Raw genomic sequence first — 26990 nt, forward strand, 5'->3', positions numbered from 1 at the left:
CTCCATGGAGATTATAGGTGATGATGATGTGATATAGATTTGTAATAATATCAATTATTATTATTTTTTTATAATTATAAATACAAACGGATGCTACAGTAAAAAAATTAGTAATTGAAGTAATATTACTTGATTGAAAATTCGTTTATACAAATTTGGTGAGAACACGGCCATATATATGTCTTGTTAAAAAGATTTGTTTATACAAATTTGTTGAGAATATGACCATATAATATGTCTTGATAAGTAAAAAAATCTCGCTCCTGTGCTGCTATTTGCTCTCAAAACTTTTGAGTCTTGAGGTAATTTATTTTTAGATAAAGATAAAATTATACATTTTATTTGCTTCTTTATTCTTGTTTACTGTTACCATTTTTACTTATTACTGCATGTAACTAACTCCAATTTCTAATCATTTTTACAACAAATTAAGCGGTAAGAGTTTCCATGCATGCTCCGAAAAAAATGCCTTTTTCAACTCTCAAGACACATAAAGGAGGGATGACTGCTCGGGCCAAGTGGAGCTCAACTGGGATGTGTAGGTGGACCCCACCACCACAATGCCTCTTGAAACTCCCGTCCTCTCCTCCCCCTGCCGTAATTATTTTTTTTTTGGTATTTGTGTTTGTTTTTTTTTGCTACGATTTGGTATTTGTGTTTCAACCGGATTTCAAATAGGGCGGTGGGAGAGGGGACGTGTCCTTCTCCCCCTTGCTTCAACAGGGCTTGGATGAGAGGGTATTTAACGAGGGGAGTGAGGGGCCCGTGAGGGTGCATGCATGCATACATAAATTTTTTTTAATACATATACACTGGCAGCTCATATTAGTTTCACGTGAGCACCATCTTCAAAGCTAAAAAGCAAGAATAAATACAAAATAGATTCAATTTTTTTAAAAAAATAATAAGCGGCGAAAGAAATAATTTAGCCAGCAATTTTATTCGTTCTTCGAAATATATATATAGCTTAAGAAACGTTACATTTTTAATGAGACTACATGGTCTCAGTATCTCATGGCTCATGTGAAATAAGTATATCTTGATAATAAAATGGGACTCACATTACACAAAGAACATGTATTTACGTCTCCAAGCAAGAAACTCCTCAAAACAAAACAACGTAATAAGTAATAACCGGCCCTTTCTACCTTTACTTTCGACCCCCTTTTTAACAGATCAACCACATATCGTTAAACGGACGGCAGCAAACCGCCTTACGCAACAAGACAAAATCCCATTACTAAAAAGATTTTAATACAACCAACCACAAAAAAAAAAAAAAGATTTTAGGTTCCTACCAAAACGCCATACGTTCGATCAACCAATCGTCGTCGCGATCCCGTTCTCCGCACTCTTCTTCCCGTCTCTCACCTACCCCCCGACGCATCTGTGGACCCTAGGATAAGGAAACTTCCTTTCTTATCCTAATCTTTTTTTTTTTTTAATTTCCTCCTTTGACTCTAAAGCCTCGACATAGAAATTGTTTTATCTCCCGATCCCTCCTCCATACTTTGGAAATTTCTGCTACTTTGGGCTCTAATTCCGATCCAATATCTGGGTAAGAAGCAATTTCCGGATCCTTTCATTGCTTCTTTTCTTTTGATTATGAGCCATGCATTTATTGGGTTGTCGCCGTCTTCGTGCGTCAATCGGGTTGATTTGTGGCTTTGGTTCTTATTCTTGATTTTTTTTAAATATTTAAGTTAATTTTAGTTTATCAACATTTTTCTATTTTGTTTCTTTGCAAAAAAAAAAAATTAATCTTGATTAGGGTAGACCCGATTTTTCACTATTTTTTTCTTTTTTATGGTTTTGATGTTGCTTAAATATTGTATGCGGGAAAAGCACGTGTTGTTTTTGTGGATCGTGTTCTTTATTTCAAGCAATTTTAGTACAGTATAACAACTGGCGGTTTTGGGACAGATTGAGGTTTTTTTTTTAAATGATTTATTTTCAAGAAATATAACTTAAGGAATGACTGATGGAGTGATGGTTGATGAGGCAGTTGGAGTTAGGCAGGAGGTAGAGAGAGGGGGAATTAATGGCTGGGAGTCCCAACAACAGCAACGAAATTGACAATAAAGAAGAGAACTTGAGGGAATGTAACAAGGAGGAGGAGGCGGTGAAGGAGATGGCACCGGGATCGTCGGCTCCGATTCATCGATCGAGCTCACGGCCGCAGCTTGACGTCAGTGGGGCTGCAATACAAGGCAACTTTGAGGAGCGGAATCCGACAATCCTGTTGCCCAACCAGTCGGATGACATCTCCCACTTGGCCCTCGACATCGGAGGTCTGTTCTTCTATTTACTTTCTAATGGTTTTGCTGCTCTGTTTAATTTTTCTGAGGGACATGAATAATCTCTGTTTGGATAATGTGCTTCAGGCATATTTAGTTTGGTCGGAACTGATATTTTCTTTTTCCCTCTCCTTTTTCCTGCCTTTACTGGACAAGAGATGGATGAGGGGTGGATGTTGTTTCTTCAAGTGATTTGTTTCATAAATTTATCTATATCCAATTTATCACCTTTCAGATATATGAAATCTCTGTCTCATGATAAATTTCTGGTGCTAGGGTCTCTGATTAAGTTGGTTTACTTCTCACGGCATGAAGAGCAATCACTTGATGATAAGAGGAGAAGGTCCATAAAAAAGAGGTTTGGAATCTCTAATGGTAGCAGGAGGAGCTATCCAATTCTGGGTGGGAGGCTCCATTTCGTAAAATTTGAAACGGGGAAGTTGAATGAATGTCTGGATTTCATTTCATCCAAGCAGCTTCATCTTGGAGGTATGTGCGATAACTTTCTTTTTAATATATTAGGAAAGGCCTAGAGGAGGGCAGGCCTTAACCAAACAATAAGGTTGCTCTATTGTAATATGGGGTTCAAGACACGGATATAGCCTCTTTGTGCATGGGGTTGAGGCTGCGTAAATCTGACCCTTCTCAGACCATACAATGGCAGGAGCCTTGTGCATTGGCATGCCCTTTTTTAGAAAAAAAGCCTAGAGATGTCTTGAACTTGAGTAGGTTATCGAAGTACCGGTAGCAAAATCAGAACTAAAATGAAAATACTGCATCTTTTGAAGCCAAAAAGAAAGTTCCAAGCAACTATTATGTCACATCACCAAAAAAAGATCAGCAGTATAAAAGATATGACAACTAATAGCCAACTTGGCAAGCTAATCTAGTGGTACATCTTTTGATCTGAGACTATGTAGAATAGAAACAAAAGATTCAGCAGTTTTAAAACTCCGCGGTTTGCATTCTGCCAAAAGATTCTGTTTTGTTCTTCTGGCCATGATGTAATTGACCCTTATTGGGCTGAGATAGACCAATTCATAGCTAATAAAGGGCTATCTTGAATTCCATAGCAGAACTAACCAAACAGCTATCTTGGGTTCGTTGCTATGAACTGGTTTTTGGACTGCCCTACAGAAAGTGACATCACCCATCTATTTGATTACACATTGATACCTTCTTCACTTTGTGTGAGTGTCAGGTCAGGAGAGGGTTTCAGCACCTTCTGTGTCTCTAAACCTTATGATTTACATTTGTTGCTTCACTAACCTCTCATGTATCTCAGATGCCTTTCATGATTTTATAAGATTGCTAATTGTTGTGCATTCTTTTCTTATTGATTAGTCTTATTCTATATGATAGGACTTGATTCACCATCATGGCGTTCTGGGACTAGACCTGAGGATAACGCAATAATAATTAAGGTAAGTAACAGGGAGACGAGATGTAACTAGCATCCCCCTGAAAAATCTTATGATGAATTGAGCTTCTATTTTGTTGTTCAATCTTTACATGCATATATATGTACATAAATACATACATGTAGTATTTATGTACTACCTACATATGGACATAGGTATCTGTATACATACAGCCATATGCATCTTTAGTTGCAGTTCTCTAGAAGCTTGTAACATATATGCATTCATACATGCATACATACATTCATACATACACACACATACATACTTGTTATGTAGATTCATGCATGCATACATATGTATGTACTTACGCGCGCGCGCGTGTGTTTGTTTAGCATATTATATATATATATATATATATATATATATATATATATATATATATATATATATATATGTATGTATGTATGTATGTATGTATGTATGTATCTTTGTGTGTGTATATGTGCATTGTTTATACATATTCATATGCATATATGTAAACAGACATATGAACACATGCACACACGTACAAACATTAATGCATACATATTTTCATCTTTAGTTGCAGGTCCCTGGAATCCTGTAAATATGGTTGTTACTGTGAGAAATTCATGCATTATAATGTTAAGTGATGATTACTGCATGTTTACAATTGGCACAAGAACTAACGCATTGATAGTCAAAGGTTCCAACTCTCTGACCTATTCTCTCATAATGCTATGTCGAGAAAATTAAACCCCAAGATTGCACTATTAAGTCTATAGTGAATGATTCTCTCTAATGCGAGTAACATTTTAAGAGAAGCCCTGCATACTTAGAAAATTGATTAGAATCTTGAGGAAGATATCTTTAGCTGCTTTTGTCAGCATCCTCTGTAAGTTGGTGAACAAAATATAGTGATACCCTTGATCCAACAGTGAAGTCAAGTAACATGAAATAGAAATAAATTACTTTGCTTTGAGGGTCTTGAGGACTTTCTGGAGTAAGAACAAAGGCAGGATATGTACCTTCAAAGAAGACTGATTCTCTTGTAGCGTCAGAGCAAATCCAAGATCTATAATTCCCAAAATGGAGATTTATAAATTAGGGAGAAAGGAAAAAATTACTATTTATTGCCTAATGTTGGTCTGGTTCGTGATTTGATTAGTGAAGATCTGATGTGATGGCATGTTAGTTCCCATATAATTAAGTTCTAACATGATTCTTAATATATTTACTAATCCAAGAGAGATTCTACCTTTCTGGAATCCAAAGGTAATGCGATTTCTTTTGTAATGCATGGAATCTGCTCTGATTCACAACAATTTCTTTTTTTATCTATTGGACTCTTGTGTCTTGGTCCCTCTCTCAACCTTCACCCCTGCCAACTAGGATGAGCCCCATGTCCATAAGCTTGATGGATGATGTCTCAAAGCTTACTCAAAAATTATGTTTGCCTATCATTTTGAAATTACAATTCAGGAATATTTAATTGATGTTTTTCTTGAAAAATTGTATATGATTGGGATGCAACTGTCATGCTAAACTCTATGGATATTTACACTCTCCGGTTTTCGACATCAATGGTCAATAGGCATGCTAACTTTTAAGGTTCATTCATGTTATCTTTGTCATTCTGTATTTGATGTCAATGGTAGCAGTTTTTTTATTTTTAATGCACTTGTGATGCTTCTTGCTGCATGAACTGCGATGTCTTGCGACTCATAATTGATAGACTGCTTACTTCAATGTACATTTGGGTTATACTGGTCTTGGTAATTTAGATTCCATGAAAAGGCAACAGGTGGTGGGGCATACAAATTTGCTGATGTCTTTAAAGAGAGACTTGGAGTTAGTCTTGATAAGGAAGATGAAATGGATTGTCTTGTAGCTGGTGCTAATTTTTTGCTTAAGGTATGTTTTTGCCAACTTCTGCTCTTATCGGTTTGTATTGTGGGCCTTGTTTCTAGGAAATCAGAGAAAAAAGTGATCATACAATAAGGGGAGATTTAGATGCTTGACTTTTCTAGTTTGTTAATGATATAACTTGTAATTCATACTTGATTTCTCTGATGTGATTCCTCAGGATAGAAAAAAGCATGAATAAATTTTCCTCTTCTCACTGTATCAGAATATTTAGGCCCGTTGATTGCATTTTGTTATACTGTAGTATATTGGTTTGTTCATTAAGGCCAGTCCAGTGGCATGCCATATGTATATTACCTCTTTGCTGGTGTGTTTGAAACTTTGATTCTTGTACATCTTGACAGCTATTATTGTTGAATGCCATGAACATGTCTACGGCATGACCATTGATGGACCCAAAAGTACAAGATGCTGATATAAGCCTCTTAAAGATAGTAGTAGAGAAACCTCCAACTCTTTGGAATTATAGTTGAAAAAAAAAATTATGGATGATATATTGGTGCCAGAAGCACACTATTTTTGTTTGCAAGGAGTTGAACTGAAGTTTGAGAACACATTAAAGTGAATGCAAACATTCATCAATTACAGAGACTATGCAACATGTCCGCTTATGGTTAATTATACCTCTTGCATATATTGTTCCACAGAGTTTATTGCGATATCATGTATATCCATTAACAATGTCACACATTTATGATATCCCATTCATCTTCCATTTTTTGGCAGAGTATAGACCTAGGAATGCTTGGTAGGTACTGAGAATTTGAAGGAATACAAGTTTTTAAAGTCCTTCTGCTAATAAATGGATTGGTGGGGAGAGAAGCAAGATGATTTTTGACTAGTTATAACATATGACACTATATTTTATGTGTTCTATGCATGGAAAGATGTGATTGGACAACCTTGTAGCAAGTCATTTACCATGTTTAAAAGAGGTGTAAGAATACAAGTTCAACGCCCAAGTTGGCAAGAGGAAAATGGTGACAAAAGAAAAAAAAGGAAAATCTTTATGTGGATTACCATGCAACCAGGCATTTTAACATTCGTGCTCTTTTTTAGTATGAGATACTTTCATCAAGGATGCAAATACAAGCTATAAAATGTTCACCAACAGACATATTTACCCAATCAATATTTGCTAAGGATTTGAGCTCTCTGGCTGAGAGGAGGGTGAAGGGAGAAGTAAACAAGAAAAAGTTCCATAAAGATATTGAAGGATGTGGAAGGAAGTTGCATAATGTATAGAGTGTAAAGCATTGATCAGTTGAGACCGCCCATAAACGTATGCTTCCTAGTGGATCTTCAACTGGCTAACTATCAAGACAAAGCCGTGACTGAAGTGCTATCCAAATATGAGAAGTATGAATGCTTGTCAGGAATACTCAAAACTGATTATGTTACTGTTGTATGTCTACTGCAAAACCAGCGGCCTGAAGAGCGAAACCTTGAAACCTAGAAATAAATGGAAGGTGCTCCAAGATCCTTTCCCTCCAATTTACACTGAAAGTGTTTCCACAAACTATTAGTTAGAAGATTAGGTGACAAGTGCATGTTTAATAAACTACAAATTGCTCCGTGTCTACACTATCATCAATGATTTCCAGGAAACACTGAAAATATGCACAATGAGCTTTGAATTAGAAATTGGCACCATTGGGTGACATGGTATGCCATACTGTACTGAACTGAGCAATATGAGGCATACTGTATCGTACTAGTTCGGTATCAGTATATGGTATGGAAGGGTGTATCGATACTTGGTAGGCTGAATTGGCCTCGTACCGAAATAGTGTACCACATGCTAGGTGATAAACACTATGGGGATATGTTAAAATTTTAGACGATACAGTGATAGGGTGGCACTGATATGGAGCCTAATACCGAAACGGCATACCACTTGCTAGGTGATAACACTATGGAGCAAGATCCGCAATCTCGATGCCGGGCACCGTTTTGGTACCTTGTTGGTTTAGTACAGTATGCTGCAGTACGAATTCTCTACCGAAATAACTTTCTAATCATTTTTCTTAATTTTTATCTCTCTGCGCTCGATACAGGTCGGTACGCTTTGGTTTGGGTATGCCTCGGTACAGGGCGGTACAAGGCTTGTACCGACTCGGAGTTGAGTGTCATACCGCTATGGTACGGTATGCCCTGTATCGAGCGGTATGGGGCAGTATGGCAAACCATGCTATGGGAATATGTTAAATTTTAGACGACAGTTAAAAAAAGCCCTTATAGATATCAACATGAAATAAGCATACAATTATGCATAGTCTTGTGGTTAATGGATTCCAAAGACCTTAATATGTTAACTATATATTGATCTGATTTTCTTCATATTTTCTTTTATTTTAGAAACCCCTGAGAGAGAAAGAGAAGAATCATAGGGAATGCTAGCATTTTGTAATTGGAGATACACTTTAACATAATTATGCTGTGTTAGACAGGCAATCCGCCATGAAGCTTTTACACACATGGAGGGCCAGAAAGAGTTCGTGCAGATTGATCATAACGATCTGTTCCCCTATCTTCTTGTTAATGTCGGTTCTGGAGTTAGTATAATTAAGGTAATTTTTGTTCCTTTCCCTTTTTATTTCTTCGTCTTCATATGGGAGATGTATTATCCTGTCGTCTGCTTCATTTAGGTGGATGGGGATGGAAAATTTCAACGGGTTAGTGGGACTAATGTTGGTGGTGGTACTTATTGGGGATTGGGGAGGTTGTTGACGAAGTGCAAGAGGTACTTCTCTGTCTTCTTTACATATTATGCCATACAAGTAAGTGATGGCCCTTTATCCTTTTGCTGATATTTATCTCTCATTACAGCTTTGATGAGTTGTTAGAGTTGAGCCAGCAGGGAGACAATAGCAATGTTGACATGCTTGTTGGAGATATATATGGTGGTATGGACTATTCCAAGGTATTTTATGCACTTTATCATCTTAGCCTTTTTTGATTCTTAGCTAGGTTATCAAATAATTAATTTAATAGTAAATTAAATTTTATTTGTTATTTTGCTATTATTATTTAAAATCATGGTGATTGTTAATTTATAAAATTAATTATGATATTTTATTATTTATAATCTGATACATCAAACTTTGAGGTATTTGATAGTCATATGCCCTTGATTAATTAAGCTTAGACTTTAATACTATCTTTTATTTTTCACAATGTTGCATGAGGTGCATTATTAATTATCTCAGAAAAATGCCATTTATGTAGCTATTGGACTTGACAACTTGCAATGTTGTCTCTCTCTTCCTCTTTCCCCCGTCTGCCCTCTTCTCTAGGCCCATAACAAATTGGATTCTGAACAGATCGGGGGTGGTTTAATCTGATTTGTTGACTAAAGACCTAATCTTGATCTGATCTCAGTAGTCCAATAGATCATCAAGACTTTGACTTGATGTGGAATATCTGATCTATAATCTGAACCCTATTTACTTGCTGGGTTAGTATTATGATTAGGGTTTTGAGATATGAGGAGGATAGAATGGTGGAGCAGCCTAGGAGCAACAGTTGTGTTTTTTTCGCAGGAGGCAGGTTGGGGGGGGGGTGCTCTTTGTTTTCTGTAATCTTTCCCCCATATGCTTTCAAACATTACATATTTCTTACGTGATGCTTCTAAGCTCCATGAAACCTTTTCTTTTTCCTCTGTCCAAAGAACTTGCCGATCTTTAATATATTTTTGAAGTTGATAGTGACCATTTATTGGTACACTAAAATGAAAGGACTCTCTTCTCCTCATCATGCTTTTGTAGACTCCTAATTTTGCTATTTTGGTGTCTCTTTTGTCCCTTTATCATCATGGGTTCTATAGGACCACATGTTAAGATATTTTCCTAAGATTCCAGGCTCAAACTTAATTCTTTTACTACCTATCCTTTTTGACAAATCATACAAGTTTAACACTTGCTTGGTCACTCAAATGCATGAATATCTTCTGTACTCTCAAGGTGATGAATTATGTTTTTTTTTTTATTGATGATTTCACTTAACAGTTTACATCTTATGCATCACAAGCCTGTGGTGTATAGCTTTTACAGGCTCTTTGCCATGGGTTCGTTGGGGGCAGGGGATTGTTGGATTGATAATAAAATGCATACAGTTGTATGATGTTGGTACATACATTTTTAAGTTCACCAGTTACAGGTGTTACTTTGTGCATATATCTGGGGTCTCTATTGTCAGGATGCATTTGATTTATGACTTTATATTATGCTTTGTGTATAGTGAAGTTGATGCATTGCTTTGTCCTTCGAACTTGCTCCTTCTGCTGCAGATATATAAATCTGGCTATCTTTGAGATGCTTCTTTTCTTAGGTTCTAGTTTTATACTTTAGATCACTTTCAAGCTCATTACATTTTATTACGCAAACTGAGACTTTCTTTTCAAAAAATAAACAATACAGTGTATCTAATTATTCTAAATGGTGGTAGATTGGGCTCTCGGCATCAACCATTGCCTCTAGTTTTGGAAAGACAATTTCAGAAAGCAAGGAATTGTTGGACTATAGACCCGAAGATATCTCTCTCTCCCTCCTGCGAATGATTTCATATAATATTGGGCAGGTAAGATCTCTTGAGTTGTTCTATTGTCAGTAAACATTATCATGACAGAACCATATATATGAGCATAAACTTTTCTTGGCGTGGATCAGGATATGCTTGAGTCAAATGCATTTTTCTGTTCAGTATGTCGGCCTTATTTTGACTTCTGAGTCTGGATGCATAACCAGAGTTATGTCTATTTCTGTGCGTGATGTAAGCAAACTCACTGTTTCATGCTATGTTAGGTCTTATTTGTTCCATCATGAATCAATTTTTTTACAAGGGGCACCTAAGTCAACCAGATGCTGACAAATGAAGAAAAATATGCAATATTATGATGAAATCAACCACAAAGCTTTTAAAGAGAACTTTCTTAATATTTATTGACAAGAATTCATTGTTTTCGCAAGGCTTCTACTACCTGATTGCATGGTCTGCTGAACCTTTAATAAACGGACCGGTTCGGCCCGATATAGACCGGTCTGGCCTGAAACCGGTACCCGGACAGTGTGGATACGGTTCCAACTGTCCGGGTACCGATTCCAGCTGTTTTTGGGCTGGTACCAACCAGCATGCATGCGTACCGATTTCATACCAGCCTGTACCGATGCGAACCGGCCTGTTCGCACCGGTCTCATTTTTTCTTTTTAACCACGGCGCGCGCGCTGTGGTGTGAGAGCGCATGGCTCGAAAGGGCCACGCGCTCCCTCGGGACAGATCGCACCGCGCCGGTGCGCTTTCACGGTGCGCGGGCGCGATTCCTCGCTCTGGGAATCGCCCCGTGCACGATTCCCTTGCCCACGCTGCCCTGCGCAGGTCCTAAATGCGACTCTGTGGCCAGCTCTGCCGCGTCTGCGCGTCTGGGCGCGTCCATGAACCAAAAAAAAAATAATAATAAATAATATATATATATATATATAAACAAAGACCGGTTCGTACCGGACCGGTTCCGGTACGAACCAATCTCGAACCGGTCTGGTAGGCGACCGGTATGCCTACCAGTACCGGTTCAGCGTACCTTGCCTGATTGTCTAATTTCGTTTTCAGTCTAAACCCATAAACTTCCAGGGGATTAGTTTGGGCTGGCCAGTTTTGGGAGTTTCATCAGTTTTGAAGGATCAACCAAAACTGGCTGAAAGTACTGAACTCCCAAAACTGGCCGAAAGTACTGAAAACCATGACTTTTTGGATCACAGTCAGCTGAAATGGATTGATTACAGCTGAAATTTTGAATCTTGTCTTCGACCAAAAATATAGCTTTCAAGGGAAACAACAGTATCTGATAACTGTGATTACTGCAACAAATCTTAATCATCTCAATCTGGGAAATTATTAGTGATTTTACCTGGTGGTCTAACCTTCAATTTCTATGGATTTGCAATTGTGGTTTTTGTGCAGATAACTTATTTTGGTTGTCTTGGATTAATTATATGTGTTCTCTCTATATCTCTCTCTCTCTCCTCCGTCTCCTTCCCCTGCCCTTCTAATCTCATTTGTATGCATAACCTTGCTTAACTCATACCGTTTGTATATGACAGATCTCCTACTTGAATGCGCTTCGCTATGGGCTCAAAAGGATTTTCTTTGGAGGATTTTTCATTCGTGGCCATGCTTATACCATGGACACTATTTCTTTTGCAGTGCATTTCTGGTAACTACTAGAAACATAGTGCTGCTTATGCTTCTTGTGACTTGCTTTTCTTTGAATTTTGTGGCACGGGATGAGCGTTATCAGTTATCATTGTTACTGTCAGCATATAATTGTGTTTTCCTGATTTTCCTTCTTGTTTAAATGATTTTAGTTTCACAATCCACTCTAAAAATTAATTAAAATCATAAGGATATATTTTAATTTTTTTCAGTTAAATTGTTTCTGCTCATATACTTCTGCTGAATATTGACCTTTTCTTAGGTCCAAGGGGCAGGCACAAGCCATGTTTTTGCGCCATGAGGGCTTTCTTGGAGCTCTTGGTGCATTCATGAGCTATGAAGAGCACGGTCTTGATGTCTTGAGGGCACATCAATTGGTGGAACGGTTCCCTATGGGAGCTCCTTATGTCGGGGGAAAGATTCATGGTCCTCCTCTAGGCGATCTGAATGAGAAGGCAAGAATATAACTTCATCATGTGGTGGACAATCTATATGTACTCTCACATCTTTAGTGTATTTAGCATGGAGCTTCAAGTTGTCTACTTGCACATCAAATGCATTTAGATCATTGCTGCACTTAATCTATGTTACAGTTCGCTAAATCGTAGCTTTACATGGACCCCATATAGATTCTGTTATTTCTGCATCAATCATAAAGGACAGTCAGCTATACCGCTACCAATCAGCATTTGTGAAAATCAATAAGATTTAGTAATATGTCTGGTCAGAGGCTATTGTTCAGAAAACTTAAATAAAAAGCTTTTCATTTATTTCAAAATTTGCTTTTTCACATACCTAATACAGCTGCAAAAAGTGGGTTTGCGCAGCTTTATGACTTCGCTAAATTGTTAGACACTACAGAGTTGTCACTGTTTGAAATTTGGACATGTTTATTGTGAGGAGTTTGCTTATAAAAACAATTCCATGTCTTTGCTTGTCTTTTTTAACCAGTAGCATGAGCATGATAACTGCATTCTCTTTGCAGATATCTTGGATGGAGAAGTTTGTGCAGAAGGGTACTGAGATTACAGCTCCTGTCCCAATGGCCCCACCTGGAACTACTGGTGTGGGAGGTTTTGACCGACCTTCTTCCAGGGGCAATACCTTGAGATCAGATGCAAGTGCTGCATTAAATATCGGTGTTCTCCATCTTGTACCCACACTGGAGGTGTTTCCTTTGTTGGCAGATCCTAAGATGTAAGCAGCTACTAGACCAGTGTTCCCGTTCCCGATGCTTTATCAGAATTATTGGCAAGCATTTCGTGCTAGAAATATTGTTTATATATGAAGTCAATATGTAATATTCGAGGAGAAGCTTTCTGCCTCAAGCCATCACCAATTACGAGCAACTCAAAACACTTCCCTTGACCCTATCATTAAAAATCCTCTTTTCTTCACTTCTATATCAAACTAAAATATACTCTTATGCTATCTAGTCCCACCATTCATGTCTTTACATGGGATCTGATATCAAGGCAAGTTTTTTGAGTTAGCATCCAGTTGTTAATTATCTTAAGCAGCTTAATTTATTATGATTTTCATTTGCAGGTATGAACCCAACACTATTGATCTCTCCGATCATAGTGAGCTCGAGTAAGTTACTTGGATTTCTTATCTCCTTATCATTGGTTGTTCTGCATACTTTTGGAAAATGATGCTCAAGGTGAAACTTTCATTGATGTCCTCTATACTTATATGTTACTATACCATGCTGTAGGTTTTGGTTTATGGTGTTATCTGAGCATTTGCCTGACCTTGTTGATAAGGTATGAACTTGAAAACTGTACCTTTTGATTAGTGTAGAAAAGGGGAGCAAAATAGAAAATTAGTGTAGGTTTGCCTAGCACATTTAATAACATTATTATTGGAAGTACCTTTGAATTTCGGTTGCATTGAACTGATTCACAGTAGAATACCTGGGGTCATTCAGTTGGCTTGAAGGCACATGCAGATAACAAGAATATGATTTTTGTGTAACCGCTTTTCTGGTTTGAAGCTTAAAATTAAAGTTTAATTGGATTGCAGGATCTGCACTAGAAGGTGAATTGCAGATATCAGAAGAAGATATATCCAAGCTAGGATTTACATATTTTGATTAATGTATCCAAACTTTATGTAGTATCATTTGGCTCCTCATAATTTGTAAATCTTCAAGTGCACATATTTATTTAAGATTCTACTAGTTCAAAATATAAAGATCATTGTCTTCTCAACTTTTCATTGGAACCATCATGCTAGTGGAATTTTCCATTTTTCTTCCTAATAAATGGGGGTATAAATGTCATTCTTCTTTTATTGTTACTCAAGGAACAAAACCATTTACTAATTTAGTGCTTATCCACTATCTTGCAGGCTGTAGCAAGTGAAGGAGGCACTGATGATGCTAAAAGAAGGGGAGATGCATTTGCACGTGCCTTCTCAGCTCACTTGGCAAGGTAACATGTTTTTTACAAATATTCTAAAATTAATATCATCACAACCATAATTTCAAATGTTGGTCCATGCCAGTCCTTGCCGGATAGCGTGTATCATGCCAAGCTAGTGATGGCACGTACACAAGTTGCCATAACATTTATTTATTTATTTTTGAAATATCTTTTCAAGTAACAAAGAGTGGGCCTTGGTGCAGCAGTAAGGTTGCTCTATCATGACCTAGATGTCACATGTTCGAAACATGGAAATGGCCTCTTCCCATGCGGGGGTATGATTGCATTCATCTGACCCTCTCTAGATCCCCCTGTAGTGGGAACCTCATGCACTGAGACACCCTTTTTATTGTTTCAAATAACAAGCATATTAAGTTCTTTCCTTATTTGTTTTGGCATAGCACATGCGGTGGTCGTATCTAGCACATTGACCGGCATTGGCACTAGACGAGCTCTTGATTGAAACAATTAGGATAGCCCACATGTTACATACCTTTAAATGGGTGCATCTAGTAAAGAGCTAGCATTCATGGAGAGTAGGTATGAAGAACCAGAATATGGTGAGATTGAAGCAGCCATAATGTTGATGCACTAGAAGGTAGCAAATGGCAAGTAGATGATGAGGTAAGGTGAAAATAGATGACACTCAAAGTTGAGGATGCAGCGGAAATAGATTCTAACACCTAAGATATCACTTTTTAGTGTTACAAAAAAGATGTGCGCAGATCAAAACAGTTAAGATAGCCCCACATCACATACCTTTAAATGGGTATATATAGTAGAGAGTTACAGATTCATGGCAAGTAGGTATGGAGAGTTACATTATAGTGAGAATGAAGCAGCCATAATGTCCACAGAGCACTAGAAGGAAGCAAACAGTAAAGGGACTGGTGGGCAGGCATGAGCATTTGAGATATGGAGACCAAGTGTCAAATACTTGTCTTCCAAGAGCTACAAATTGTAAAGGATAATACTCTAGTTTGCCAAAAAGAAAATAAGATTCAAGGAAAGCTTAAACAGATGTAACAAAGATTCAAGAGTTATGATAAAAACACAAGCAAGAAAATATTGGCAAGGATTAAATAATGATCGCTATACTACTCTCAAAAGAGAGCCTATTAACACATAAATAATGGCTGGAGAGGGCAAGTGAAGGGGAGAAAGAAAAAGGCAAAGAAGGTCATAGCTATCTATCTTGGAATAGTGTCTATGCTAAAAGAAAGACATTTTTGAAGTGCTGTTGTTTCAAGCACTATCTTCAGATGCTGGATATTGCCGAGTTGAATAGCTGAATTTGACAACTATTTGGAAACTATCCATAGGGATGTTAGGTGCTTAGAAACAATTTAGAGCCAGTTTATGTCAATAATGATTAGAAAGACCATCACAAACGATGGCTTGGGTGGAACCTGGCAATGATCTGATAGGCTGGAGGCAGCAATATCAAGGAAAGAGGGTTGTCAGATGCCTCAACAAGAACTTCCATAGGCAACAAACTCTCAGCCTCCAGCATTGGTTTTAGAACCATTACGACTGTGGAGTGGTCTGATACCTTGTAACATCAGAAGCAGAAAGATCTGGAATGATGCACATGCTGAGAAATTTGCTATGACAGTAGGGCATGTCCCAGCATAAACAATTAGGTAAAACCATTGACCCCTGTATAAGACCAACATGAGGCTTGATGTATGTCTTCCCATCAGCTTCCAAAATGGATGAATGTCTACAATATACAGAGCTCATAAAGGTTCTCTTCTCCCATACCATGTCAAGAATGAAGTTCTGTATAAGCACGCACATATCTGGCTCAGATCTCCATTTTACCTCTTCTTATCCAGGTTTATAGGGCTCTTAAAATGGTATTTGGTTTTTTATATTTTTCGTGGTTTGTGTTGCTCTTGTGGAATTCTATATTTCCCCATATTGCATAAGCCCATGTTCTCAAAAGCTAGGACAAGGCTAGATGGTTATGGTTACTTGTAGTTGTAGTACAATATATGGAACCTCCAATCTGCTGATTTAATGAAGTTGCAATCAGACTGGTATATCCTAATGGAAGCTCCATATGTCTAAAAGTTGCACTCTCACATACCATCTAATTCACGGTCCAATGCATTATTTAACTCTTCTGTCATATATAGTCCCTTAAATATGATATAAGCACTAAATAAGGTATTTCAGGAGGCTGGCCTGTTAACAGTTTAACAGAAATAGGATATACACTTTTATATCTGGGATTGCTATGGATTCAACTAGTCAGGTTAAAGTCATATAGCTCATACATCTTATGCTCTTTAACCTAAGGTGCACTAAACAAAGTTGCTGGATGTGTTTTTTTATTTTCTTCACCTGGTATGCTTGTATAATTAGCAATTTAATTTTGCAAAAGATTTCCGCATGCTGATTTCATGCTTCTAAAAGAAAGCATTTTATGACATGAATCCTTCTTTATAATTGTAAGTTTAATATGAAAGCAGCCAATAAACATTATTCTTCTCAATATTATCCACAAATTTTCACCTGTAATGTTATTAACACCTTGTTATAGGTTGATGGAAGAGCCTGCTGCTTACGGGAAGTTAGGCTTGGCCAATCTTTTGGAGCTAAGGGAAGAATGCCTGCGGGAGTTTCAGTTTGTTGATGCCTATATTACTATCAAACAGAGGTTAGTTAGGCAGAACGTTATAGAAGGAAAGTTGATATTCTGTATTTTGTTGAACTGTTGCTATCTGTGAATCTACCTGATGCTAAATGGAGTAATATTTGTCTTAAGGGTAAATATTCTAATAAAAGATTTTTATAGCAATCTGTACTAGAGTTGGCCCCATGTGATGCATGTGGAATGACTCGGGTCACTGGTTGTGCACGATGGTTTTATGTCGGTGAGAGAAACAAAATATAAGCTAGCAGTTCAAAAATAACTTAAAAAAAGTGGAGTTGAACTCAAGGTGGATTCACTGTTTCCGAGTTTATAGTGCATATGGAGATGTTCATAAATTATGAGTAGATTCCACTAAATAATCGATAAATATCACAAAGAATGTTTGGTTACACCATTCTAAAACAGGTATATACTAATAGCCACACCTGTAAAAAAAGGGTCACTTGTGTTGATTCTTACAAGATTCTATCAACAAGGATATAAATCGCATGGCAGACACCAATGCTGCTAATTGGCTGGTATGGTACATTATTCTACTGGCATAGTGTACCAGCTAGTACCAAATAAAAGGGTGTAAAAATGCATAATGCTCAGTACCTCGTGGTACAAGCTTGGTTTGCACTTGTTTGGGGTGGCTTAGGCCATTTCAGCCACTTTACCCATGATTCAGTCGGAGGAGTTGCCTAGTATTGGTTCCTAGCTTCTACATCGCTGGTGGTACAGCCCAATATCTGAATCCTTGCAAGCAAACCTTAGGGTTTTAAAAATATTTATTGTTTCTTTGAAACAAGATCCTGAAATTATCAGTCATGCTTGAAGATTTTGAAACCTTGTTCTCATTAGGCATCTGGGTTTTTTTGGGTAAGTCCTTTAAATGATAAAGCTACAATTTCATGAGTGATGTTTTTTAAATCTATCATTATGACAATGAGGGGGTGCCAGTCTCTTACATTACCTTTTCATTAAATGCATAAAAGATGTGTTGGGATTTGAAGTAGAGAGGATGGTCTTATCCTAATTACCGAATGCAGCATTTGCCAGCTTGGTTTTAAGGTCCTAAAGATAAAGGTGGGAACATGTGATTGTGATATAACATGTGTTGGAGGCGTGGAAGGTGAGAAATAGGAGTTCTGTGTTGTTGGAAAGAAAGACCTGTTCATTAGAATATATTTCACTGTTATTTTTTGAGCTCTATTCGCTTTATAGTTGTTAAAATCTGTGATGTGAAAACTTTAGCTTGAGGTCAAGGAATTAACAAGATGTGATCTCTTGGTAATTGGCTAGTTGTTCATGCCCATTATCAGGACCAGCCTGTGCATTCTTTTTTCTTTGAAAAAATAGAATCTTCTTTTCTAGCTTAATGTGTTCTGTTGTATTTATCTGAAGTATAGAATATATATATATATATATATATATATATATATATATATATTCTATAAAATTAGCGAACTGGCATTATGTAGTGCCATGTGGATCAGCATTGTGCTCCCATAACTATACATTTGCAACACATGCAATTGAATTTTAATATCTTCATCTCCATGCAGAGCCGGCCCGAGCCTTAGGCGATCGAGGCGGTCGCCTAAGGCCCCGGGCCAATGGAAGGCCCCGGGAGGTGAAGGGAGAAAAGAAATTGAGAGAGAGAGGGGGAAGTTTTTGGCACCGTGATCAAAAGGAAGCAAAGGCCCCTTTTAAAACAGAAACAGGAGCTGGCTACGAGTCTTCCCCCTTGATGGAAGGGAGGTGGAGAGTTTTCTGGCCTGCAGAGGAGCAATTTGGGAAGTTGGGGACAGTAGTTTTGTTTTGGGTGGAGGGGGGAGAGAGAGAGAGAGAGAGAGAGAGGAGGGATTTGGTTGGCTTGATACCCACCTGAAGCCACTCTTATCTTTCATCCCTTCTCTTTTTTGGTTTTGGTCTTGGTTTTCCTTCCCTCACAATACTCCTGATCCACCTGGGCCATCGGGAAGAAAGATAGGGGGATTGGAGATGGACTTCTTGGAGGGTAGAGAGAGAAAAGGAGGGAAGAGGGGGGGGGGTGTTGAATGGCTGCCGTGCTGTGATGCTGCAGTAGCTGCTTCGGTACTCACCAAGTAAGGGTACTCACTTTGAAAGGGAGATGGTGGGATGGGATTTTTATTAATTAGATCGAGTGAATTTTCCATAATGCCCCTACTTTCTTTTCTAGAAAAGGCCTGGACAAATTCTGCTCTTGCTTTACCATAATTCCCATAATTTCTTTATCTTGACCATGAAGTGCCATAGGATGATCTTTTCCTATTCTACTCTTACTTGACAGAATAAAAGTATTATTAAGCATTATCTCAGTTATTTAATCAGTTTCATGGCTCTTTTCTTAGGTTAATTATTTTTCTATATTTTCATTCAAAAATTATATTAAATTGAAAAGACTTCTTATCTATTCTTATTAGATTCGTGTATCTTTATTGGAATATTATACTTGATTACTATCTATTTTTATATCATTTTTAAAAAATATTTTATACTTATTTAAAATTTTATTATTAAAAAAAAGGCCTCATCTATTGGATTCGCCTTAGGCCCCAAATGTATTGGGCCGCCCCTGTCTCCATGCTCTGGCATCAGACTTGGAGCTTGAGCACATGCATATGATCTGATTTCCTGACCCCTTTTTTCCATGGTCTAGGGAAAATGAGGCTTCTCTTGCTGTTCTACCAGACCTTCTTATTGAGCTTGATAGTATGAATGAGGTATGTGTGGTGACATTAAATCCTTATACTTCAAATTTTGTTATGATTTCTCGATGGGTTATTACTTGTTAGAGAAAAAGGGTTACCTCTTCTATCTGAGTTGGCCTCTTGTTGGTTGGAGACAATACATTTTCAAATTGTACAGGGAAATTATAATGCTTTTGTTTCCTTTGCTACCAAGTTGATGATAAGTATTGTACTACAGCCAAACACTCATAGCCAAAATTCACACTAAGGCTCTCTTTGGTTGCTAATAAAATGACAAAGAGGAAATGAATTAAATGCATGCGAACTAAAATTAAGAATTTTCCACTATTTGGTTAACTAAGAAATTGCATGAAAATCTGTGGAAAGAGCGATTAGGATGTGGGTAGTTTGTTCTTATCCGTTGCTATATGTTTTTTTTCCCCAAATTCACTACCTAAGATAGAATACTTTAGGCCCCTGACAGAACATGTTCCCCTGTTATTTTCCTCATTTTTCTCTCCTTATTTTTTTTTGGATTGCCAAGCACTGGAAAAGAGGCTTCCCCTCTAGCCTTCCTTTCTCACTTTATCATACATTTACATATCTAGAATGATACTGGACTGAATAGTATAGTTGCATTACCAAGGGGTGGAAGAATATAAGCGTACATGCTTTAACTTTTAAGTACTGTTGGAGACTTGAGGTACTTTACAAACTTTTCAATAGAGCACCAATAAGGATTTTTAGGTGTTAAGACCTAAAAATTTTAGTAAACAAAACATAACCTGAAAACTTTATTGTTTAATGGCATTTGATCTTAATATAATAATCTTACTCAACATACACATGGTGATCCAACCACCAACCTGGAATAAGATTGTATTCAAGGAAGCTGCTATTGGTAAATGCTATTAGATTTGTAGAAACTCTCATGAATGCAGTTTTCTAATTATTCATCTGTGAACCTTTTTCCACATAACAAATAATTTACATTGCATAGTGTAAATCTTATAGGATAATTGAGTTTGAATCTTTTTCTAGGAAGATAGGTCATCTGATTTCATTGATCCTACAAAAATTTCAAAGGGGCAACAAAATTACAAACCTTTATCAATTCTAAAATATATTGTGACAACTGCTCTGTTATCACCTTGAATTCAATCTAGAATCGTGTTGGAAGCATGGCCTCCCTGTTATCTTTCTTTAGTTAGCCTTGTGCTTGGCAGTTATGTAATGTGCACGTATATGACATGCCTCATCCCATCAATACATGTCTGATGTTCTATTCCAACTTCAGCAAATATTAGAAACATGTAGGATAGGAATGCCCTAGATACACGAGCCCTAGAGGTGCCACCAGTCTACTAGGTGAACTTGCTTTCATGCTTTAGTTTGCAACTAAATGAAACGTTTACATATTTCTGTGATTTTCATCAGCACATGTGGTTTAAAACCAACATATGGCTATAGAACATTTTGAATGCAACTCGTGTTTTAGCTGAATAGCATGGCTATATGAAATAAAAGATCATGAAACACTTCTTAATTCTTGTTTCATCAACATATTCTTGTGTATGAAATTTGTTTTACTCTCAACTTATAGCATTATCTCAATAACTTTTATTCATCATTTAACAGGCACATGCTCTTAAATATGTACCCTAAGTAGGTAAAATAGAGGCCGCATGGTGATAATCCGTGAAGATTATTCCAAACTGTATTATTGACTAGTTCAAATATTTTACTGTTTCACAGGAAGAAAGACTGCTTGCTCTCATCGAAGGTGTTCTTGCTGCAAACATATTTGATTGGGGATCTCGTGCTTGTGTTGACCTTTACCACGAAGGAACTATAATTGAAATTTATCGGATGAGCCGCAAAAAGATGCAACGACCCTGGCGGGCAAGTTCTTATAGAAATAAAAATCTCCTGTCAAAACATAAACTTAACAATTACAGTTGACAGTTCACATGTCATTTCTCTGCTAGTTCCTTCAATTGAATGTATAACTCGTTTTAACTTTTGATTAAGATGACCATGTTTTGGCCATTGATTCAGCTAACATTGCTCAATTCTATTAGGTGGATGACTTCGATATGTTTAAAAAAAGAATGCTTGGTTGTGGAGACAAGAAACCCCCACCACATAGAAGAGCATTGCTCTTTGTGGATAACTCAGGTGCTGATGTTGTTCTTGGAATGCTTCCATTAGCTCGAGAGCTCCTTCGACGAGGAACAGAGGTGAGTTAAAACTAGTTGAGATAAATTCTATTTTTTTTTTGTACACAGTTGAGAGAAATTCTAATTACTGACCTATTGAGTGCATCATCTTTCTTCCCTATGGGCTAATGCTGCAACTGTTGATGGAGGAAAAGGATCTAGCACACTTAATTTATGAGAAATGCAATAAAAAGTAATAGGATATACAATGATCATATGCCCCTCAAATGCATGCAACTAGTCTATGTAATTGTGAAGAACTTTCTGAGTAAATAACAAAATTATCCTCTTGCAGCATGCAGTCTAATTGGATAAATCCATAACTATAAAATATTTCTTCATGCTATAATGTTTACGTCAAGTGTTGCATTTGATGAGGTATCAAAAATGGCTGCTTAAACACTGCAGCCGATAAAGTGGAGTTTTGGTGCCTAATCATTTACTCAATTACTCTAAACATTAGTAACTGTCTTAATTTGCCTAATCATTTTATTGGAAAATAGTTTGCCCAATGGTTAATACATTTTATTTTAATCTAATGATTAAAGGAAGTTTTGCATATCACACTAAGGTTCCACTTTTGGAAATTTGGCTGCCATGTTTTTTATTTTTTGCAAGAGTGGGTTAGTTTTGAAATTTTTCTTGGACACTTTTTTACCTTAGGCATTACAAATATACTGCTGCCTGTGAATGTGCATTACACATTAGCCAAATATTTGCATTCACTATCGAAAAATTGTACCTTTATATAAATAATACGTGCATTCACTAACAAAATATGTACTTTCACTATGAAAAATTTCTGGTTGGATCTGCTTTAACGTATTGACTGGAGTTTGTCCACTAGTGGCTAGGGACAAAAGCATCAAAAAAAATTTAAGCTAAGCCATTCTTGGAAAGAAAATAAAAGTGGTCCAAATCTATAAGAAGGAAAACAATGTGCAGTGTTTTTGCACAAATTCCTGTGATTAAAATAATGAAACATGATGTAACAATTAAATTCTGTTTTCTATTTAAAGTTGCTTCCTTCTAAGGTAATTATCTTCTAGATTATTAGACGTAAGAATAACCAAGTATGCTAGGAAAATAGGGGAGTTGCCTCCCCTCCCCCCAAAAAAAGAAAAGAAAAAAAAAAACGCAAAACTACCCACGCACAATCTTTTTCATCTTGTTTTTCATTTGTTGTTGCTATTGTTATTCTATTCCCATTTGTATTAATCTTCTGCCCTTTAAGCCTATACTTGATAATACTCGATGTTGGTAATAATGGTCTGCATCTTATTCATTTAATGAAAGCTTCTAATTGGTGAAGTCACAATGCTTAAACATTTATAACTAATATATTTATTCTGAATCTCTGATATTACAAATGAATTTTCTAAGTAATACTATAGAATAGTTTCTTCAAGTATATGAAATTGCTTGAACACTTAAGCATTAGAGAGTGCCTTACAACTGCCTTAACTCTTTTGACAACTATCTGTACATTTAAATAGATAGTGAGATACATTGTACTAAAAATCTTGTCCCACTTTACCTGGATATGAACCTTATGCCATTTGTTGCCTCGTTTTCACCTGACAGGGAACATTTTTAGGACACATTATGCTGGTTTCCCCATTTATATGTGTTGTCAAACAGAAAACTTTTGACAAAACAATCATAACCACATTTGGTGCCTTTCATCCCTCTTTATTTGTTCTCACTTGCATTGCTAGTTTGTGTAAAAACTATCAGGACACAATGAAAGCCTGCTAAATGAAATGTGTTTCTGTTGCATACTGTGATACTGATTGCCAAGGATCACGATTTGCTTTAGACAAATTTACTCCTGCAGAAGGAACTAGTCATTGATTGATTGACTTGATCAGGTTGATTTTTGGTTTAGTACATTATTATAACCATATCCAATCATCTTGAGCAACTCATAACTGCCATGAACTGACACCTCTCTTGGTAAGCTTCATGCTAGATCTTAGAATTGTCAACTCAAAGCAGATATTAATATATTCATTCCATGCAGGTTTTTCTGGTTGCAAATTCCTTGCCAGCTTTAAATGATGTTACTGCCAATGAGCTTCCTGAAATTGTAGCCGAAGCTGCTAAGGTATGCATCAAAACTCAATGGACAACTTGGCATTTGTTGATGTTTTATGAAACTAAGTATCTTCCAATTATTTTGAAAATTTTCCCCATAGCTCCAAAATTTGACATTTGCTTTTCTAAATCACTTTTTCTCTGGAAAAACAGCATTGTGATATCCTTCGTAAAGCTGCCGAAGCTGGAGGGCTGCTTGTGGATGCAATGGTTAGTGTAGAACATGGACTGGTAGATAATTCAGCTTCTGTTCCCCTTATGGTTGTTGAGAATGGGTGTGGGAGCCCATGCATAGATTTCCGGCAGGTCAGCTCAGAGCTTGCTGCTGCTGCAAGAGGTGCAGATTTGGTACGAACTTCAAACATTTTTCATGAAAGTGCCAGAGACTGTACTTCCTTTCATGTCATCTCTATGATTGCTTGTAATTTGTTTGTAAATTACTAATATTTTAACCGTCACCTCTGATGCAGATAATTTTGGAAGGCATGGGTCGAGCTCTACATACTAACTTCAATGCCCGTTTTAGGTGTGATGCTCTGAAGGTATGGTTATACTGCACAAACTATGATGAAATAATCTTTATTTACCTTGTAGAACTTGTTGACATGCTATTATTTTTTCAAGCTTCGTAGAAGGCTATGGTAGTCTAACTGGCCAAAATATCACTTTGTAATAATAGACCATGACTCAGTTAATTGTTGTATGCGGAAGATTGACTGTCCAATCAACAAGCTCTTCCCTTGATCATTGATCTTAACTTAGGGCAATCAACGGCGATCCATGTAATATTATCTTATAATGCAGCACTTATGCCTGATTATCATGTTGGCATGATCAATCTGGGTCATGGATACTTTCATATATTTTTCTGCTATTGATCAATCTCTCCTGTGCATCATTTAACAGAGTTGGTACTCCAATAGCAACATAATTTAAGTTGTCTATTTTTCAGCTTGCAATGATGAAGAATCAGAGATTGGCTGAAAAGCTGTTCAATGGAAATCTATATGACTGTGTCTGTCGGTTTGAGCCTGCTGGAGAACAACAACAACACAACTTCAGCTGATTTTGTAACACTTAAAACTTATTATCTGGTAAGATCATTATATTTCATATATTAAAAAAAATATAAACCATGACTAGCAATGGTGATAGCTTATATACTTTTCACCATTTTCTTCATTTTAGAAGGTAGACCCAATAAGATCATGACTCTTCAAAAGTTCTCTCATTTTTGTCCCGGTTTTGTGGTGATCCCTAGTACTAGGGAATGTCAGATTTTCATTGCACCTGACTTGCTATCTGAAGTGACTTTCTAGTACCCTTACTGTCGGTTTGACCATGCTCGTCCTATGTAGATTAGTTATGCTCTTTACTCCTTGCATCGTGGATCTTTTTTGTGTTTAAAACCTTTTTATTGCTTTTATTTCCAGTCCATTTACCCATGTCAGTCTTGTGTTTCTTTTAATTCTGAACATGCAATATCTTCACTAATGCTCCCAAATTTGCCTTCACTATGCCTACTATGTAATAGTCATCTGGAAAATACGTTCATTTATGTCCCAGTAGCTCTAGGAGCACGTGCTAGTAGGTTGCAAGAATGCACCAAAACCTCTGTAGCGAGCGATGGCATAAATATCATGCTTAATATAGAGCATAACTTGTAACATACATGGTATTCGTATTGTGCACTGCTAACTATGCATAGACTTGTCGTGGTAATTTAAGGTTTCTTCTGTACAGCCCATCCAACACCAAGCCTACAACTCATGATGGATTATACACCAGGATGTATCCCTTGAGATACCACAAATCCATGGGAAGAACAAACATAGGATCTGTGTGAAGACATTCCCAGCTATAATATGGTCCAAATCTCATAACACTTCCATTTTTCTGAGCAACCAATTTGATTGTGATGTCCCGTATCTTATTTTTGGGGATCGTCGCATACATAGCCTTTGCTCTAATGAGAGACAGGCCTCAAATTTTGAAAGGCCTTCAATTCTCAGAAAAGCATGGTTCGACCAATTGTCATTCTTGTAATTGCACCTTCATGACTTATCTATCTCCGCGCTGATAATATCATTTGCCTTTGGCATATTTTATTGCGTCTTGTTTCACTTGAGCTAAAAACTTGATGTATTTATTTTGATGAATGATATATCAAGAGCTAATTTACTTTTTGCAGCTTCAGTTCTGAATGAGCTATCTGCATCAGAGGTTGCTGCTTTAGCTTTGAAGACAAAACAGCTCATATATAATAAAACAGCTATCCAGTTTTGAAGCACAAATTTTTTATTTCTTACACATTTAAGTTGTAGAAAAACAAGGATGTGGCTTGTATTTCTTAAGATATAGTATTTGCAGAAAGATCAGGGTCCAGTAATAATTTATAATTTTGCTTTCACATAGAAGTTATGGCCTAGACTTTTGCCAGCAGAAGCCTCAAGTTCTAAAAATACTAAAGATATGAACTACATTTTCTGTGATATGATTCAGGATATTTTTTCTGTTGTCGTCAGTTGCAAGGAAACCAAATGGAGGGGATTTAGCGCACGCCTGCATGTCTGAAAAATGTTAAGAGGACGAAAGAAAAGGTAACTAGCATGAGATCAGTCCTGTTGTCTCTCGGTGTTCCATTGAAATCCATCAATAAGGCGGTGTGTGGGTTATGGTGCTGCAAATGAACTTGGCTGTTCGCGGGTTTAGAAACTAGTTCATCCGGGCTTCATTAAGCCAGGATCATATCACATCTTAAGGCTTTTGAGCCTAAAATTTTTTTTTGCCGGTTTCCTTGCAAAAGGGGTTTAGGTAAGCAAGCACAGCTTCAGGTCGGTGCGTACAAGTAGTCCTTTGAACGTTGTCATTGATTGGAGCAGTCTGAGACGCCTGACTCTTAGGTTGGCTCGGCATGTTTGCTGCCCGATTGCATTCCCAGCGCGACCCAGGAATCAGTTGAAATGGTAATGTTAAAGGCATCATCTTTAGAATACCATTAGATAATAATTAAGAAAAAGAATATGATTAAAAATTATAGAAGTATGGCAACAGACCGGTTATAATGCGTCTTGACAA

The 26990-nt window shown here is 37.1% G+C and overlaps 1 protein-coding gene across 2 annotated transcripts; it reads left to right on the forward strand.

Moving 5' to 3' along the window:
- The first annotated feature begins 1318 nt into the window (after window positions 1-1318).
- On the forward strand, window positions 1319-26406 carry LOC103711528 (pantothenate kinase 2-like). Of its 2 annotated transcripts, none has more exons than XM_008797702.4 (24): window positions 1319-1558; window positions 2006-2291; window positions 2574-2786; window positions 3660-3721; window positions 5477-5593; window positions 8056-8175; window positions 8254-8348; window positions 8435-8528; window positions 10052-10183; window positions 11701-11813; window positions 12075-12267; window positions 12798-13009; window positions 13361-13405; window positions 13530-13578; window positions 14165-14247; window positions 16787-16903; window positions 19566-19629; window positions 21352-21498; window positions 21678-21836; window positions 23839-23922; window positions 24066-24260; window positions 24383-24454; window positions 24865-25006; window positions 25656-26023. In XM_008797702.4, exons 2-23 carry the CDS (start codon window positions 2042-2044, stop codon window positions 24976-24978), a joined length of 2730 nt encoding a protein of 909 aa, XP_008795924.2. In that variant the 5' UTR covers window positions 1319-1558; window positions 2006-2041; the 3' UTR covers window positions 24979-25006; window positions 25656-26023. The 2 variants fall into 2 exon arrangements, with proteins under 2 accessions (XP_008795924.2, XP_008795923.2); XM_008797701.4 differs by lacking the exon at window positions 25656-26023 and adding an exon at window positions 26104-26406 and having other exon boundaries at window positions 1320-1558.
- Window positions 26407-26990: the final 584 nt, after the last annotated feature.

Source organism: Phoenix dactylifera, chromosome 15 (genome assembly GCF_009389715.1).
Source record: "Phoenix dactylifera cultivar Barhee BC4 chromosome 15, palm_55x_up_171113_PBpolish2nd_filt_p, whole genome shotgun sequence".
Lineage (NCBI taxonomy): Eukaryota > Viridiplantae > Streptophyta > Magnoliopsida > Arecales > Arecaceae > Phoenix > Phoenix dactylifera.